Here is a 19,206-nt window from a genome sequence, read left to right as displayed (position 1 = left end):
GCTCTCTCTGACAGTCAAACAAAAGGTGAGATTTAAATATTTTTTTCATCAAAGTAATATAACTATTAATAAAAGGAGTTACTTTTCACAACACATGTAATATTGTAAAGTAACACCTTTCAAGTAACCCATCCCAACACTGCTGACAACACGACAGTGGTAGGCCTGATCACCAACGGCAATAGGATCATCTAAAGATAGGAGGTGAGAGACCTGGCAGTGTGGTGGCAGCACAACAGCCTCTCCCTCAATGTCAGCAAGAGCAAGAAGCTGATCATGGACTACAGGAAACAGGGGCGGGTGCACACCCCCATCCACATCGACAGGACCACAGTGGAGAGGGTCAAGAGCTTCATGTTCATCTGTGTCAACATCACTGAGGACTTAACATAATCCTCTCACACCAGCACAGTTGTGAAGAAGAATTTGGTATGGCCCCTCAGCTCCTCAGGAACTTTTACAGCTGCACCATCAACAGCATCCTGACTGGTTGCACCCAGGACGTACAGTTGGCCAACATCCCGGCCAGTCGCCTCTTCACTGTTGACGTTGAGACTGGTGTTTTGCGGGTACTATTTAATGAAGCTGCCAGTTGAGGACTTGTGAGGCGTCTGTTTCTCAAAGTAGAGACTCTAATGTACTTGTCCTCTTGCTCAGTTGTGCACCGGGGCCTCCCACTCCCCTTTCTATTCTGGTTGGAGCCAGTTTGGTCTGTTCTGTGAAGGGAGTATTATACAGCGTTGTACGTTATCTTCAGTTTCTTGGCAATTTCAAGCATGCAATAGCCTTCGTTTCTCAGAACAAGAATAGACTGACGAGTTTCAGAAGAAAGTACTTTGTTTCTGTTCATTTTGAGCCTGTAATCGAACCCACAAATGCTGATGCTCCAGATACTCAACTAGTCTAAAGGAGGCCATTTTTATTGCTTCTTTAATCAGAACAACAGTTTTCAGCTGTGCTAACATAATTGCAAAAGGGTTTTCTAATGATCAATTAGCCTTTTAAAATMATAAACTTGGATTAGCTAACACAATGTGTCATTGGAACACAGGAGTGATGGTTGCTGATAATGGGCCTCTGTACGCCTATGCAGATATTCCATWAAAAATCWGCCGTTTCGATCTACAATAGTCATTTACAACATTAACAATGTCTACACTGTATTTCTGATCAATTTGATGTTATTTTAATGGACAGAAAATGTTATTTTCTTTTAAAACAAGGACATTTCTAAGTGACCCCAAACTTTTGAACGGTAGTGTACATATCTACCTCAAATACTTTTTTTTTTTTAATTATTAGTTATACTATTTTCATATTGAATATTGCACTGTTGGTTAGTGTTTGTTAAGCATTTCACTGTAATTATGCATGTGACATATAAAACTGGAACTTGAACGATTGTGTGTAGGCTAGGCCTACCAGCCTCTTAATTACTGTGCGAATGTACAAGCGCTCTCCGCCTTCTCACGTGTCCCTTGGCAGTGCTTGGTGATGCTCACGGGTCCTCCACGGGCTAATGGAGTTGGCTAACGTATGATTGAGTGCGCCCTGCGTAAGGCTGCTTAGCATGCCAGTTCCGTTGTCAGGCAGTGAGGAGAGAAAATAGTTCCCCAGGATGTGTGGTCTGTGATCAATACGCCCAGTAAACACATTTTAAAGCGGTAGTGGTGTTCACTTTGTGACTGTGTTGGCACTTGCCTTGTCAGGTACTCTGTTCGATATGGGCCATGAACCACAGCTCTCACTCCATCTTATCACCTCCAACCAGGTTCACCTAAATAGATAGATAGATAATAATAACAACTTTATTTGTATAGAGCTTTTCAATATAGGTAACAAAGTCCTTCGCGTCATAAAATAATCAAACAAAAGTACCAACAAAGAAACAAAGACAGGAGGAAGGAGAATGAAAAAAGATAGCTAATTAAAATCATACATTGAAATCATACAATAAAAGCATCTTCATAAAAGTGTGTCTTCAGCAGGGATTTAAAAAGAGGTACTGAATCTGCAAGCCTGATCTCCTCTGGCAGACCACTGCAAAGTCTTGGGGCCCTTTCATTTTCAACCTAGACTTTGGAATTGTCAATAATGTAGAGAAGCTATTAGGTGTGATATGATTAAATGTTCTAAAAGCTGCAGCATTTTGAACTAACTGTAGACAATGGAGGGATTTCTGACTGAGATGTGTACAAAGAGTTACAGTAATCTAGGCATGAGGAAATGGAAGCATGTATAACCTTCTCCAGATCGTGACTGAAATAAAAGACTTCACTTATATATTTCTTAGATGATAAAAGCAGGTGAGATAGATAGTGTATATAGAGAATGTGTAGAAAGCTAAATAGCTACAGTAGAACACACACGCACACACACTTGAAAAGTGTCATCTTCTCTCATCTCCATGGAAAAGGAGTGAAAGTGGTCCTGTAGTTCTAGCCTACATTAGGACACACGCTCACTCAGACGGACAGACCAAAAGACCCCATCACACACAACACACACACACACACACACACACACACACACACACACACACACACACCCTGAGGTAGAGAGTGGAGGTAGTCTGTTTTTGCCAGGGCAGCTATTGGACTGATCAATTGAACATTGAACAACAACACAACTGAAGAGCTGTGAAAGACTATGGGATTCAGACATTTTAAAAAGTACCCTTACTTTAAGCTGGTGGGAAATGTGAATTTGCTGGGGTATGGGATGTGAGTGGAACACTTTGTGGGTGAATTGTGCCAATAAAGGTGCAACAAAAACTTGCACTCTTCTTCTCCCCCCCCTCCCCCCTTCCCTCTCTCTCTCCCTGCTGTAGGGTGGTGACACAGTTCTTTGTGTTCCTGTACTGTAAATGTCTGTGGCGAGGCCTAAAGTTTGTGATCAGGAAGGTCACGGGGTGGTGTGAACTGCAGCGGATTTGCTACAACATCAAGCCAGGGGCCCGCAGGACCCTTAAGATTGGTATGCCTACTTATTGCCTGAGAGGAATTGTTTTATGTAGGTCCAATTTATTGCCTGAAATTAAATGTTTAATGCGTTTAATATGTAATTTAATCTGTTATCGATTTTGATTTAGTGTGAGACATATGTAGGCTATGATAATGGTAAAAAGTGTTGGGTGGAACTGTGAATTTGAAAAAGGATTGTGAGCATTTCCTTTTGAACCTACCAATTGGAAATTCTCTTCTTGTTTTTCCCATTCAGAGTCCTCTCTCAGGTACTCAAAGAATGAGGTGAGTGGCATACATTTGAGGGGTAAAATTTAAAAAAATGTACTTACAGATTTATACAGAACTGTGATGATGCAATGTGCTCACCTCCTTATCCTCCTCCTCCTCTCCGTCCTCTCCAGCTGTGCCAGTCTGCCCTCAGTGCTCACCCAGACCGTGTGGAGAAAACCATTGATAACATCCTGACCCTGAAGAAGATCAACCCTGACTCTAACCCACAGTAATATCATGTTTAGCACTGGATCTGTTTATCACTGTGCGTAATTGGCACAGGCAGAATTAACCGCTATAATAAAGTACTGAGTTCCACCAAGCAATCATTTAAGGTTCTAAACGTGCCTGTCCAAACTACATGAATTGATTTGTACTCTATTCAGATTACTACTGACCAGGATTGAAACACCTACAGTAGGCCGTGATTTAATCCAAGGCGCGTTATAGCACAGGTATAGCCGACAATCACTTTTAAAATACATTTTCCCTGACATTTTCTGAGATTGCATTTTTGGCAAACTCTGCACTTCGTCTCTAACGCACATTAACTTGAAGAGACCGTTATAGTGCCCTGCGCTATAACACACCTTGGATTGAATCCTGGCCCTACAGTGTTTACCAAAGGAGCCTCCAAAAAGAGCATGATATCACAGACCTCAAGGCTCATCCAGGCTAAGCCATAGGAGAAGCACTGGGTCGTGTTCATTAGGGTACACCGTAGCTTAACGTCTCAGAATTTCGTATAAGAAAATACCAGAACAGTCCCTCCCCATTTTTTTCCATTGTCTTCTGTTTAGTGTCTGTTGAACATGACCCTGTAGCAGTACGTCACCTCCAGACTAACCTTGTCATGGCTGTATCTTTCCCCAGGTTGAGCATCTCCCTCCAGGCCAGCCTGTTCCAGATCGTGGGCTACCGTGGCCTGGTGGCGGAGGTGGAGACGCTACGCAGGGAGCCATACGACTTTGAGAACCCCGACCACGAGGAGATGCTGATGAAGGTTAGGCGGAATGGATTAGATTATAACACATTATTATAATGCATTATAAAGTGCTACTATTGTCACCACTATTTAATGTCTGTGTTGAGATACTGACCTGTGCTGCTGACATCTGTGCTTACTGGAATTGATATAAAGCAGCTAGAAAGGTAGAGTTTCTATGCTTTCTATAGTTGGGGGGTTAGAGTGGGGTTAGTTACTCAGTCTCGGGTAGGTACAGTATATAATCGGATCCCCTGCTCAGAGTGTAAGGMGACTGAATTCCTGACATAGTGCAAACACTGACATAATGCAAAGTTGTTGTTTGCTATGTTTCAAACGGCCAGGTACGGAATATCAGGTCCCGTATTCATAAAGCGTCTCAGAGTAGGATTGCTGATCTAGGATCAGTTTAGCCTTTTAAATCATAATGAATAAGAATATATTGACAGAGGGGACTTGATCCTAGCACTTTATGATTACGGGATCTGGATTAATTTACTGATAGCAGTAAGTAGTCTCTCCCTGATTAAAACGTCTGTGTTTGTCCTTTTGTAGCTGTGGAAGACACTGCGTCCTGATTCATCACTCACCGGGCGGATCTCCAAGCAGTGGTGTGAGATCGGTTTCCAAGGCAATGACCCCAAGACCGACTTCAGGGGAATGGGTTTACTGGGTCTACACAACCTTCTGTGAGTGTGTGTGAGAGAGAGTGTGTGTGTGTGAGTAATATGAGTCACTGTACTGTACAAATGTTATCCTCTGCAGACAAGGACCAGACAGTAGTACATGACTGATTAATAATCCATGTTGTTATGACCAGTAATAATGTGAAGGGACATAGAGACAATCCTGTACAATGCTGGTTTATGTTTCCCTTGTGTTTTATCTTCCTCTACCATAGATATTTTGCTGAGCATGACAAGGCCACCGCTCTCCAGGTGCTTTATGACTCCCTGCAGCCCAAACACAGGTGGGTCCGTCCCCCTTTACCCCTTCTTGACCCGCCCCTGACCTATGGCATAGAGATTGGCGCTTGATTTATCTCAACCACTTACGACACACTATGAAGAATGATCTGTCCAGGACCCACCAATGACTGCTAGATATTTTGTAGGATTTGTATTTTGTACCCATCATGCTTGTTTGTCAGCTCACCATCTCATCCCGCGTTCCAGGCCGACTACATTGCAGACACCTCCCAGATTTCACTACGCACTGGATAGGTGTTTAACATATTATCTAGCCACATCATATGATAAAGCAATCGGGAGCCCGCCTGTGCAGTCGATGAAGTGGCACTTAACCACTGATTGATGGCAACGTCTGCAATTTAGTTGGCCTGGAACGCGACCTACTGTATATGATTATGCACTGGAGTCACACAAGCTCTCAACATAACAAAGCCCCACTATTGAAACCTGATTGGAGCAAATAAAATAAAAAAGGGAAATCCCTATCAGAAGTCTTGAACTCTATTTCCCATCAGACCTCTTTTAGACCAAACTGGTTAGGCTAGACTGTGGCTGTGTCAGTCTATAGCTGCAATTRATAGTACGCACTTGGATGACTGCAGTTATGTATAGCGTTTTTATTTCTATTTGGCACATTTGCTTTGATCTACCTCTCACTGGGCACATTCACTATCAGTCTTTCTCCGCTGCCATTCTCTCCATCCCTCTCACCGCGGAGTAGCATTCCCAAAGAGGCAAYGTACTACTTCACCATTTCACTTCCATACTGACCAATTCATCTGCAACGTTTTTGAATTGTTATTTCTATTTGTACACACGTGTTATTGTTATGCATTCCATTCATTCATTCCAATGAGTTAAAGACTCTAGATAGTAAAGGATGTTGTCATATGAAACCAGATCGTGGCACGTTCTTTGCACAACTCGTCTTGTTTCATTAGCTGATGTACCGCAGAAGTACTGTAGCCTGGGTCCAGTTCTGTTTGCGCCGTCTTGCCAGCAGTGTCAGTGGGTTTGAAAAAGGCCACTGTCTTTGCTGCTGGGTGAGTCATCTGCCTTCAACCTGACTTAACTTTGATACGCACCATGGCTTCAGTGTGTGTGTGAAGTACACAGACAGAAATGTACATGGTCTACTTGCACTACAATAGTCCATGATGTGGATTTTAAATCTGAACAAGACCATTCGTTATTTTCACCCAATAATATCCTGTGAGGTCCTTAAGCCGACTCCACATTACAAGGGTAAGACTGTAAACAGTTCCATTTAGTCCATATGCGCTAATGCCTACTGCCTACTCAAGTCGTGTGAAACAAGCAAGTGCAGAGGGAAGTACAGCTAAAAAGATTGACTATGTTCCAGCTTCAGATAAAAGGTGATATACTGTACAGGTAACTGTCAAAATAATGGAAACCACTTGAGTAAACGAGGAATTCAAAGTATATTGAAAGCAGGTTCTTCCACACAAGTGTGGTTCCTGAGTTAATTAAGCAATTGACATCCCATCATGCTTAGGGTCATGTATAAAAATGCTGGGCATGCCATTATTTTTGCTGACATGGCTATTCCCCCATAGGATGACAATGCCCCCATCCACAGGGCACGAGTGGTCACTGAATGGTTTGACGAGCATGAAAACGATGTAAGACATATGCCATGGCCGTCTCAGTCACCAGATCTCAACCCAATGGAACACTTATGGGAGATTCTCGAGCGGCGCCCGAGACAGCGTTTTCTACCACCATCAACAAAACAGTGTTTTCCACCACCATCTTTCTCGTGGAAGAATGCTGTCGCATCCCTCCAATAGAGTTCCAGACACTTGTAGAATCTATGCCAAGGTGCATTGAAGCTGTTCTGGCTCATGGTGGCCCAATGCCCTATAAAGACACTTTATGTTGGTGTTTCCTTTATTTTGGRAGTTACCTGTAAATCTATATGTTTATAACTGTTTGTTCTAGATACTCCTTTGCCATCGTGGGCATCAACATCACAGACCTGGCCTACTCTCTGCTGGTGAGCGGAGCCCTGAAGACCCACCTGTACAACGTAGCCCCGGAGATGCCCAGCCTCAGCCACTTCCAGCAGACCTTCTGTGAGTGGAAACCATTGTGCCCAAAATGGCAACCTATTCCCTATGTAGTGTACTACAAAATGGCAACGTATTCCCTATATAGTGTACTACTTTTGACRAGAGCCCAACAGGGTGCCATTTCAGATGCAGTCTTTTGAGTGTTAAATCTGCTAGCATATGTGACGGATATATTGATACTGTATATCGATATAACTTGATATCAGAACGGCACACTTATACAGTATCAGTCATGACATCGTCCCTTTCTTCACACTACTATCSATCTGCATGCCTTCAACTTGTTAAACATAWAATATTGTGAGAATCCCTAGTATCTTCCCCTGCAATATCGTTTTATCCCAATATCATGTTATCATATTTTTTGTCGTATCTTTCCCTAAAATATGATACCATCGTCCCACCCTTACCTACTACCTTACCGGTTTTATTCTGGTCCTTCTCTGTGGTCCTTGCCGCCTTGCCCCAGATCTGGTTGTGTTGTATAGCTAACTATGAGCATATGAATTGGCAAGACAACACAATCAGATCCAGGACCAGGCTACTGTGATTCGGTCCTGGATAACGGTCCTCCCCCTCCTCTCCCAGGTTACCTAATGCAGGAGTTCCATCGGTTCTGGATCGAGGACGACCCCTGTGACATCATGGAGTTCAACCGTGTGCGCTCCAAGTTCCACCGACGGGTGCTGCGACAGCTCAAGAACCCCGACATGGCACTGTGCCCCCACTTCACCGCCTCTAACCTCCACCTGGTCAACCTCTAAACACACTCCCATTGACTAGCCATCAACCTCTAACCCCTGACCTGTAACCTCCTCAACCATTCCTCCACCCTCCCAGTTACATCATGTCACTGCCAACTGCTCACCCAGCCAGCGCTCACACACATTCTCTCTCACACACACACACACACACGCTCACACACACCCACTCCTCCACACCCTGCCTATAAGTCCCACAGCGACTTCAGAACAACCAGCACCACACTGACGACCATGGTGATTGTAGCAGTCTAATCACTAGAAATAGATGCCGATTTTGGATGTTTGAAAAGATCCTGAGAACGCCTTCCTCGGCTCTCACAAACAAATACTTGATGATAGATGGAAACAGTGTGTTGTTTTTAATTATTTTGTTTTAATCCTTCCACAAACCATAGCCCTAACCTTAACCACTCGGAATGAATACCTAAACTTAACTGACTTGTTTCTGTTTCAACCCTGTAACCACACGGAATTAACCCTGTAACCACGCGGAATTAATGAGTCAAAAATAGATGTTCATCCATAATAAGTCAAATTCTAAAGAGAGACTATGAGATCTTGTTTATTGTAGGGGTGCATGATGAGGCTGCACCACATAGTAATTCACTGACTCGTTGTTATTCCTTGCATTAACGATTTGTGATTGTACGAAAGCCATTCGTTGCCGGTTATGTATTATTATTATACATTTTTAAAGAGATAGTTTACCCAAATTACAAAATGATATAGGAAACAAATATGTAATTTGGGTGAACTATCCCTTTAATTGAATCATCATAAAACAAGTGCTTTGTTTTCTCCAGCCTTGAATACATGTTGTAATGAATGTTCGGCCGTGAGACCAAAAAGATTTGAGGACATTTCAGGAGTCATGGCTTCTTCTCTACTATTACAGGGGGCAATAACAGTATCACCTTCAGAAGTCACAAACTGAAAATGCCTCATAAGCTTCCTAATTGCGACGATATACTGTACCTGAGCCATGTATTTATTCTATATATATATATATATATATATGTAGGATCTTAATTTGATCTCTAATTTGTTGCTGAGAATTCTCCTGCAAATCAGGAAATGTAAACGTGTAGTTTGTAATTTCCACTTTTGACTTGATTTTCAGACTTGCATCAAACCCTACAAAAATGTCCATTAATTATAATCCACATAATAATTCACATTTCCTGTTGCTACAGGATTATTTTCCTGCTGTAGCAAACTGGCTCAAATGAAGATCCTACATCTGTATATGGCTCTGTACTGCACTGAACTGTAATGTACTGTATAAGGAAGTCAGAGATACTGTCCAATCTTATATTGCCTACCGTATTCATACAGAAGTGGTGAAGCAGCAAGGCTTTGTGTTACCATATGTGGACAAACAATTATTGATCGGTTGATGAGGAGGATATGAGGGAATAAAAGTAGACTAATAAACATTGATTGCTTTATGATACATAACCTGGAAAAAAGGGTAGGCCTATGTGCTATATAGGACTAGTTTTTAATGGTCAGTCAAAACCAATCAAGAGATATAGCAGACATTAATTAATCCAATTAAATCACTCGAAGCCACCATCTCAACCAATCATGCGATGCAAGGCAGTTTCTTTCTAAATCATTTGTCCAATATTTATCAGTTGTTATAGATTGTATTTATATACACTACTGTTCAAAAGTTTGGGGTCACTTAATGTCATTGTTTTTGAAAGAAAAGCACATTTTCTGTCCATTAAAATAACATCAAATTGATCAGAAATATAGTGTAGACATTGGTAATGTTGTAAATGACTACTGTAGCTGGAAACGGCTGATTTTTTATGGATTATCTACATTATCAGCAACCATCACTCCTGTGTTCCAATGGCACGTTGTGTTAGCTAATCCAAGTTTATCATTTTAAAAGGTTAATTGATCATTAGAAAACCCTTTTGCAATTATGTTAGCACATCTGAAAACTATTGTGCTAATTAAAGAAGCAATAAAACTGGCCTTCTTTAGACTAGTTTAGTATCTGGAGCATTAGCATTTGTGGGTTCGATTACAGGCTCAAAATGGCCAGGAACAAAGACCTTTCTTCTGAAACTCGTCAATCTATTCTTGTTCTGAGAAATGAAGGCTATTGCATGTGAGAAATTGCCAAGAAACTGAAAATCTCGTACAACACTGTGTACTACTCCTTCACAGAACAGCACAAACTGGCTCTAAGCAGAGTAGATCTCAAACTAGACACTCTAATGTACTTGTCCTCTTGCTCAGTTGTGCACCGGGGCCTCCCACTCCTCTTTCTACGCTGGTTATGTGCATTTCTTTCAAAACAAGGACATTTCTAAGTGACCCCAAACTTTTGAACGGTAATGTATATTTGAGGTCAAGCGCATGATAAGAATTCTTCACAAGAGCAGTTTCCTTATAGCAGTTTCCTTATTTGAAAACATTGTCATTTCTTTCATGAATGTTATTCAGCTATGTCCACGATTGTTTGATTTGTAAATCTTTATTCAACTATGTCGACGATTACTTGATTTGATTGTTTTGATTGAATCTTTTATTATTATTTATTGAAAAAAAGATACGCTAATATAATGTTTGTTTTGAARCAGTGCTGCCTGCGTGTTGTTTTATTCACTGTATGGCATAGTCAAAGAAAACTATGAGGTTACTTAATGTAACCAAGGTTGTTGGAAGGAAGACACCGCTCATATTGTAACGCTTTCAGTGAAGAGGGACCGTTAATTCCCATAGAGCGAACTGTGAGCTGTGTCGAGTGACTGACAAGAAAAACCTACTTATACATATGAACTTACACCGATGCCTCTATACTGAATTCACATTTTGCTGTGTTGTATATTTTTCACTGTGACTAATTCATATTGCAGTGACTGAAATAATATTCCAGGTGTGCATGTTTTGTACTTCTGGTGAACCAGGTAAAGACCACTGATGTCTAATGGTTATTTAAAAAGGGACATATTACACATTCATGAAAGCTTGTCAGGGATTTCAGTGAACATCACACATGTAATTATCATAGGCCTTCTTTTAAAAAGACTTGTCTGGTGTAAATGCCATGCTTGCACAGTTCCTTTCTTTGAAATAGTATTTCATGAACAGGTTTGTAACCTTTTAAAGGAATGTCAATGCTTTCCAAAGTTTTGCAGCAGTTTACTTCAGTGAATGTCAACATGTGGTTTTAGTCCTCGCACCTTTGCTCTTTCTTTCACTTTGCTGTCGTCAACAGTGCGCTATTGTAAATACATATTGCTGAAATACACTTTAGTGCAACAGTAATGTATTTGTGTTATTTGGGATTAATGCTCAATAAAGATGTACATGAAGTTAGATATAAGCTGTTGTACATACTGCTTGAAGAAATGCTACTAAAGAGATCATCTTGAGACCAATATACATGATCAAATCCATAATGTCACTGCTCCTCCGGCATCTTGTGCTGCTTCTGTTTAAGCCTAGATCACTAGAAGATGCATTGTAGACAATTAGGAACTTCTTTATGCTTCAATTCTTTGTGCTGTGCAACAGGTGCTTTTTGAGATCACAATAAAAGCTAAATATCATTAAAGGATCAATGTATTTGTATTTCTTCTGTGTCCATATAGTATCATAATAGTATTCATGTGGTGTTTGTGTTTAGGGATATTGCTGGTTATTAATTATTGACCATGTTACCTGAGTATAACAATGGTCAGATCATCTCCTTTTGTACTTCCCTTTCTTTTTARAAAAGCACATTTGTGAAATTATTTATAATTGTCTATAGGACTTGCAACAAGGGATTTCGCCGCCTAGCAACAGCTCCTGATTGGCCTAGTAAGTAGTCTAGTGACGTTTAAAAAAACAAAACTAGTTTAAACGAACAAAGGATTGCCACAGTTATTAATTGTACTGCACAAGTGTTTATTTTGAATTTTATTATAGTTTTCATTTAGTATTTTTCAAAATTTTATTCGATTTTTTTGTAGTCTTATTTGTATTATTATTCTTTAAAAAATGTTGACGATGAGTATGACGTGTCTCTTCTCTAACGCCAAGGAAGCTCCATCTCAAACTCACAATGTTTTTATTTTTTATTTAACCTTTATTTAACTAGGCAAGTCAGTTAAGAACAAATTCTTATTTACAATGACGGCCTAGACAGTGGGTTAACTGCCTCGTTTAGGGTCAGAACGACAGATGGTTACCTTGTCAGCTCGGAGATTTGATCTAGCAACCTTTTAGGTTACTGGCCCAACCCTCTAACAACGAGGCTACCTGCGAGCAATATAATGTCAAAATACGTTCGTTACTCACCAAATATGGAGTTTCGCTGAGCAACGATCTTCATTTACTCCCGTTACGGCCAGTATGTAGACCTACTTCCAAAAAAGGTATAATAAATGTTTTACAATTAACCGAAAAAATGCATATGTACACTACCGGTACATTGTAGAATAATAGTGAAGACATCAAAACTATGAAATAACACATATGGAATCATGTAGTAACAAAAGTGTTAAACAATTCAAAATATATTTTATATTTGAGATTCTTCAAATAGCCACCCTTGCCTTGATGACAGCTTTGCACACTCTTGACATTCTCTCAACCAGCTTCATGATGTAGTCACCTGGCATGCATTTAAATTAACAGGTGTGCCTTCTTAAAAGTTAATTTGTGAAATCTATTTCCTTCCTAATGCGTTTCAGCTAATCAGTTGTGTTGGGGGGGGTATACAGAAGGTCGAGGGGGGTATACAGAAGATAGCCCTATTTGGTAAAAGACCAAGTTCATATTATGGCAAGAACAGCTCAAATAATCAAAGAGAAACGACAGTCCATCATTACTTTAAGACATGAAAGTCAGTCAATACGGAACATTTCAAGAACTTTGAAAGTTTCTTCAAGTGCAGTCGCAAAAACCATCAAGCGCTATGATGAAATTGGCTCTCATGAGGACCGCCACAGGAATGGAAGACCCAGAGTTACCTCTGTTGCAGAGAACAAGTTCATTATATTTACCAGCCCCAGAAATTGCAGCTCAAGTAAATGCTTCACACAGTTCAAGAAACAAACACATCTCAACATCAACTGTTCAGAGGAGACTGTGTGAATCAGACCTTCATGATCGAATTGCTGCAAAGAAACCACTACTATAGGACACCAYTAATAAGAAGAGACTTGCTTTCCCCAACAAACATGAGCAATGGATATTGGACTGGTGGAAATTTGTCCTTTGGTCTGGAGTCCAAATTGGAGATTCTTGGTTCCAACCACTGTGTCTTTGTGAGARGCGTGTGGGTGAACGGATGATCTCCGCATATYTATTTCCCACGGTAAAGCATGAAGGAGGTGGTGTTATAGCTTTGCTGGTGACACTGTCTGTGATTTAAGGATCRGCCCCTTTAAAAAWYTGTTTTGCCTAAAATGACATACCCAAATCTAACTGCCTGTAGCTCAGGACCTGAAGCAAGGATATGCATATTCTTGATACCGTTTGAAAGGAAACACTTCGAAGTTTGTGGAAATGTGAAATTAATGTAAGAGAATATAACACATATCTGGTAAAAGATAATACAAAGAAAAAAACATACCATCATCTTTGAAATGCAAGAGAAAGGCCATAATGRATTATTCCAGCCCAGGTGCAATTTATATTTTGGCCACTAGATGGCAMCAGTGTATGCGCAAGGTTTTAGACTGATACAATGAACCATTGCATTTCTGTTCAACACATTATATCAAGACCGCCCAAATGTGCCTAATTGGTTTATTAATACATTTTCAAGTTCATAATTGTGCACTCTCCTCAAACAACAGCATGGTATTCTTTCACWGTAATAGCTACTGTAAATTGGACAGTACAGTTAGATTAACAAGAATTTAAGCTTTTTGCCCATATCAGATATGTCTATGTCCTGGGAAATGTTCATGTTACTTACAACTTCATGCTAATCACATTAGTCTACATTAGCTTAACCATCCCGTGGGGGACACACCAGCATGGCTACCACAGCAGTGGGACTATCATTTGTTTTTCAACAGGACAATGACTCAACACACCTCCAGGCTGTGTAAGGGCTTTTTTACCAAGAAGGAGAGTGATGGYGTGCTGCATCAGATGACCTGGTCTCCACAATCCCCCGACCTCAACCAAATTGAGATGGTTTGGGATAAGTCGGACCGGAGAGTGAAGGAAAAGCAGCCAACAAGTGCTCAGCATATGTGGGAACTCCTCCAAGACTGTTGGAAAAGCATTCCAGGTGAAGCTGGTTGAGAGAATTCCCCTCTAATAATTTTGTTTAAAAATGGCTGCTAAACGTCCTTCAGTTTAGTACACAGCACACTTTCATGTCAGGTCTTTCTCTCCCCTCAAGGATCCGATGAACTGAGGATTGTACTGCTCAGGAAAACCGGGGCTGGGAAGAGCAGTGCTGGAAACACCATCCTGGGAGATAAATTCTTTGATGAAAAATGTTCTTCGAAATCTCAAACTCAAGACTGTAGTAGAAGAGAAGGCACAGTCTCTGGGAAACGTATCACAGTTATCGACACCCCAGGAATCTTTGACACCAATAGACCTGAAGAAGATCTCAGATGTGAACTGGTGTCATGTCTGACAGTGTGCCCCTGGACCTCATGCCTTTGTCCTTGTGTTGAAGTGGGGAGATACACAGAGGAGGCCAGACAAACTGTGATGACAATACAGAAGTGGTTTGGAGAGGATGCCCTGAAGCATACAGTTGTCCTTTTCACACACGGATATAACCTGGCGGAGGACATGACGATAGACAACTTTTTAAATMATGGTAGTGGGGACGAGACAAGTGGCAGTAGCAACAAAAGTAAAAAAATAAAGATGACATGATTAAAACGTTGAAGAGCCTTGCAGAAGAATGTGGAAACCGAGTTCATGTCAAAGATAATAAGCCCTGGAAGAATAAAGGCACCAGCGAGCTTCAGCTTCCCAATGGACTGGATAACCTGCTTCAGGGGATGATGGGGCAGATGCCAGGGGCTTTTTGTGAACAACTGGAAATAATGACTAATTTGCTGAGGCCAATGTTTGGAGCAACCACTGAATACATAAACAACAGCACTCACATTTCTTAGCTAATGACCACCATAGATAAAGTGAAAGGTAAAGATAAACTCAGCGAAAAAATATTTAAAAAATATATATTCTGGACCCTGTCTTTCAAAGATAATTCGTAAATAACTTCACAGATCTTCATTGTAAATGGTTTAAACACTGTTTCCCATGCTTGTTCAATGAACCATAAACAATTAATGAACATGCACCTGTGGAACGGTCAGACCACGTGTAACAACACCTGCACAGGATCGATACATCCGAACATCACACCTGCGGGACAGGTACAAGATGGCAACAACAACTGCCTGAGTTACACCAGGAACGCACGATCCCTCCATCAGTGGTCAGACTGTCTGCAATAGGCTGAGAGGGCTGGACTGAGGGCTTGTAGGCCTGTTGTAAGGCAGGTCCTCACCAGACATCACCGTCAACAATGTCGCCTATGGGCACAAACCCACCGTTGCTGGACCAGACATGACTGGCAAAAAGTGCTCTTCACTGACGAGTCGCGGTTTTGTCTCACCAGGGGTGATGGTTGGATTTGCGTTTATCGTAGCAGGAATAGCGCTACACCGAGGCCTGTACTCTGGAGTGGGACGATTTGGAGGTGGAGGGTCCGTCACGGTCTGGGTCGGTGTGTCACAGCATCATCGGACTGAGCTTGTTGTCATTGCAGGCAATCTCAATGCTGTGCGTTACAGGGAAGACATCCTCCTCCCTCATGTGGTACCCTTCCTGCAGGCTCATCCTGACATGACCCTCCAGCATGACAATTCCACCAGCCATACGCTCGTTCTGTGGGTGATTACCTGCAAGGCAGGAATGTCAGTGTTCTGCCATGGCCAGCGAAGAGCCCGAATCTCAATCCCATTGCGCACATCTGGGACCTGTTGGATCGGGTGGAGGGCTAGGGCCATTCCCACCAGAAATGTCCGGGAATGTGGGGTAACATCTCACAGCAAGAACTGGCAAATCTGGTGCAGTCCATGAGGAGGAGATGCACTGCAGTACTTAATGCAGCTGGTGACCACACCAGATACTGACTGTTACTTTTGATTTTGACCCCCGTTGTTCAGGGACACATTATTCCATTTCTTTTAGTCACATGTCTGTGGAACTTGTTCAGTTTATGTCTCAGTTGTTGAATCTTGTTATGATCATACAAATACTTACACATGTTAAGTTTGCTGAAAATAAACGCAGTTGACAGTGAGAGGACGTTTCTTTTTCTGCTGAGTTTATAAGCACCACTGTCGCAACAGTCGGGAACGTGGGTAGAATTGGGTCAACAGCAGGGGAAATGGGGGCACGAACAGTGGTAGTTGGGGGAGGACTTGGAGCAGGGGCTGTCAGCGCCATAGTTCTTGGAGCAAATGCTGGGGGCGATTCTCGTCACCGTCGGGGCTGTAGGAGGGGGAATAAAGGGAGCCCAAGATTCAGAGATATAGGATTCTCCAAACGAGGCAGCGAAGAACGCAGCTCAGTCTGTGGCCAAGGATCATGCAAAAGTAACAAGACAATTGGATTCAAATGTGTCATAGTAACAGAATTGGTCTACTTTAAAATATAACCTTTTTTTTATTAAAATGATTTTGACAATGTTATTTGCTGGTCTTTAATTGATACTATAATAATCTCTTAAACATTGATTTAACTGTGGTTCACTTTGGCAACATTTTGCATTCCAAAAAAGTGTAACTGAATTGAATGAGGAGAGCTGTAACAATGCACAGATTGGCATAATATAATCATACAATTTATTTTATTGAGCAACAACATTTGATGGTCTTGTAATAAAAAAAGAAATTAAGATAATTACATTGCTATTGGCTTGAGTTTCATTCAATGTTTTGTCAATGTTTTCCTGTTATTGTTATCCTGCCATTCACACGCTGTAGCCAAACACTGCGAGGTCAACGCCAAAATGATAATCAGAAAAATAATTATCGTTATAGATACGGCAGGGATTTATGATATGGACACGCCCGAAAAGGAAGTCAGAAAGGAAAATGTATCTGGACTAGAGCGTTGCTGCGCCCCCTGACCTCATGCCTCCCTGATGGTGTTGCGAATCGGACGGTTCACCGAACAGAAGTCTGTGGTGAAGTACATAAGAAGCTGGTTTGGAGACACTGTGTTGATCCATACTGTCCATGGTAACGACCTAGAATACGGCATGACCATAAGGGACTATATCCAGGGGAACACTGATCTGAAAGAACTGGTCGACGTTTGCAGAGACCAGGTTCACATCATCGACAACAAGTGCTGGACCTCGACACCTCCGACCTCCGATCGCGGCTGCTCTGCTCCAGAGAATCTGACAGTCTGAGAGAGAACAGGAGTGACACTAACAGTACCACTGGTCTCAGTCTTGAGTCTGGTCTCGAGATCACATATTGAGTGTCTCGGTCTCGTCTCAGTGTCGGATACATTTGTACTCGATCTTGACTCAGACTCAGACAGTGAGGACTCATCATTTCTTCCTGAGACCAGCCGAGACCAGCAGAGTAAAAAACGAATAATTATCAGCTTCGCCAGGCCAAATATATCCACTCCTTTCTTGAAACATGAATATCTTAAAAGCCTTTATATCTATTATTATACGCAGGTATAAGCAGTATACCCACTTTTTTTCAGTGGGCATTGCTTATACTCACATCTTAATCCCTACTGATGCGTATCAAAGTAATGTAATGGAGGTATACGACTTATAAATGATGTAGTACAATAGAYAAATCATGCACCAAGTAGCCTGCACAAAGTAGCCTACACAATTGCAAAGCACATTAAATATATTCACATGCGCGCCGAACACACAGCCTAGTTTCAGCYGAATATCATCTGCAGGCAGCAAGAGTGTGCAGTTCTCAACTGGTTTTGGCATGGAGCATCTCACAGAAGAATGACATCGGTAGCCGGTAGGGTAGGAAASAAGTTTCAATTTATGATATCTACCAGTAAATGCTAACTAAGACAACAATGGGTATGCAAACCAGGTATTGAAAAAGTTTKGTCCGAAGTGTTGGTTACCATAGACATCACCAGACCCGGGCTTTTGCCCCAAATGATTTTGTCTCAGCCCCAAGTATTTTGCCCTGCTGGTATGGTGTAAAACAAACTAGGCTACACTGGATTACACACTGCTATGAATACTCCAAACATGAGCCTTCTTCTTTTTCGATGGGGTTTAACAGCGGTTGGCATCTAATGTTAATGGTACATTACCGCCACCAGCTGGACGGGGTATTGAATAATAAACAACAACAAAAAACATTCCGTAAAATTGGAAAAATGACATCATACAAAATAAAACATGTCAACTAAACAAATTAAAACATCATACTTCTTCAACTACAGTCTACTCCAAAATACATCCCTACACAAGCTTAGGGGCCTGTGATGGGGCTACAAGACCCAAAAAGCATTAAGCAGCATTCAAAATATTTACCCTTGCCACCTCATTCTCCCTCACCCTAATAGGGCACTCCAAGAATTCAGGCGCATGTTCACCTCCACAGTTGCAGCATTTCCCTTCATCTGGCATACGCTATTCTTCCCTTCTGCACACACTTGACACATTACCATCTTTTACATGTATGACACTGAAGGAGCTTGTGCACAAAAGCTCTTACAGGGTATCTCACGAATCTTAACTTTATATGAGAAGGGAGAGACTCTTCATCAAAGAACAGTAGCATGGATGAAGTGAACTTCTTTTCTCCGTTCACCATACAGGTCAATCGACGTGCACCAACCACTCAATTGATGTCTCCAGTTATATCCTCTGCCTTTATTTCTTGTGCCACCCCAGAAATAACCGCCTTGATAGGCACCCTGCTACGAGAATCCATGCAGGAAACTTTCCACTCCGATATCTTTTTGAGTCATAACACCCTCTTCTTCTGATCCACAGACGCACAAAAAATCTAAATAAGACCACTTCTTGTGACTCTCACCGACTCCACACTTTCTTCCAACACGTTCCAGATTTCCTGGAGACGTTAAACGGATTTCCCAAGTAGCACTGATCCAAAACCCTAGTGGTTTCCTATTTTCCACCACAGCTTT

The 19,206-nt window shown here is 41.6% G+C and overlaps 1 protein-coding gene across 1 annotated transcript; it reads left to right on the top strand.

Annotated features, from left to right (window-relative positions):
• The first annotated feature begins 276 nt into the window (after window positions 1–276).
• LOC111979961 (ELMO domain-containing protein 1-like) lies at window positions 277–10,645 on the top strand. The gene is made up of 11 exons (XM_070449728.1): window positions 277–366; window positions 408–569; window positions 1,710–1,771; window positions 2,831–2,976; window positions 3,220–3,248; window positions 3,368–3,465; window positions 4,110–4,239; window positions 4,777–4,910; window positions 5,042–5,191; window positions 7,155–7,288; window positions 7,874–10,645. The coding sequence occupies exons 1-11, from the start codon at window positions 277–279 to the stop codon at window positions 8,047–8,049; spliced, it is 1,311 nt and encodes a 436-aa protein (XP_070305829.1). The 3' UTR covers window positions 8,050–10,645.
• Window positions 10,646–19,206: the final 8,561 nt, after the last annotated feature.

Source organism: Salvelinus sp. IW2-2015, linkage group LG20 (genome assembly GCF_002910315.2).
Source record: "Salvelinus sp. IW2-2015 linkage group LG20, ASM291031v2, whole genome shotgun sequence".
Taxonomy (NCBI): domain Eukaryota; kingdom Metazoa; phylum Chordata; class Actinopteri; order Salmoniformes; family Salmonidae; genus Salvelinus; species Salvelinus sp. IW2-2015.
This window is presented reverse-complemented; position numbering and strand designations above follow the sequence as displayed.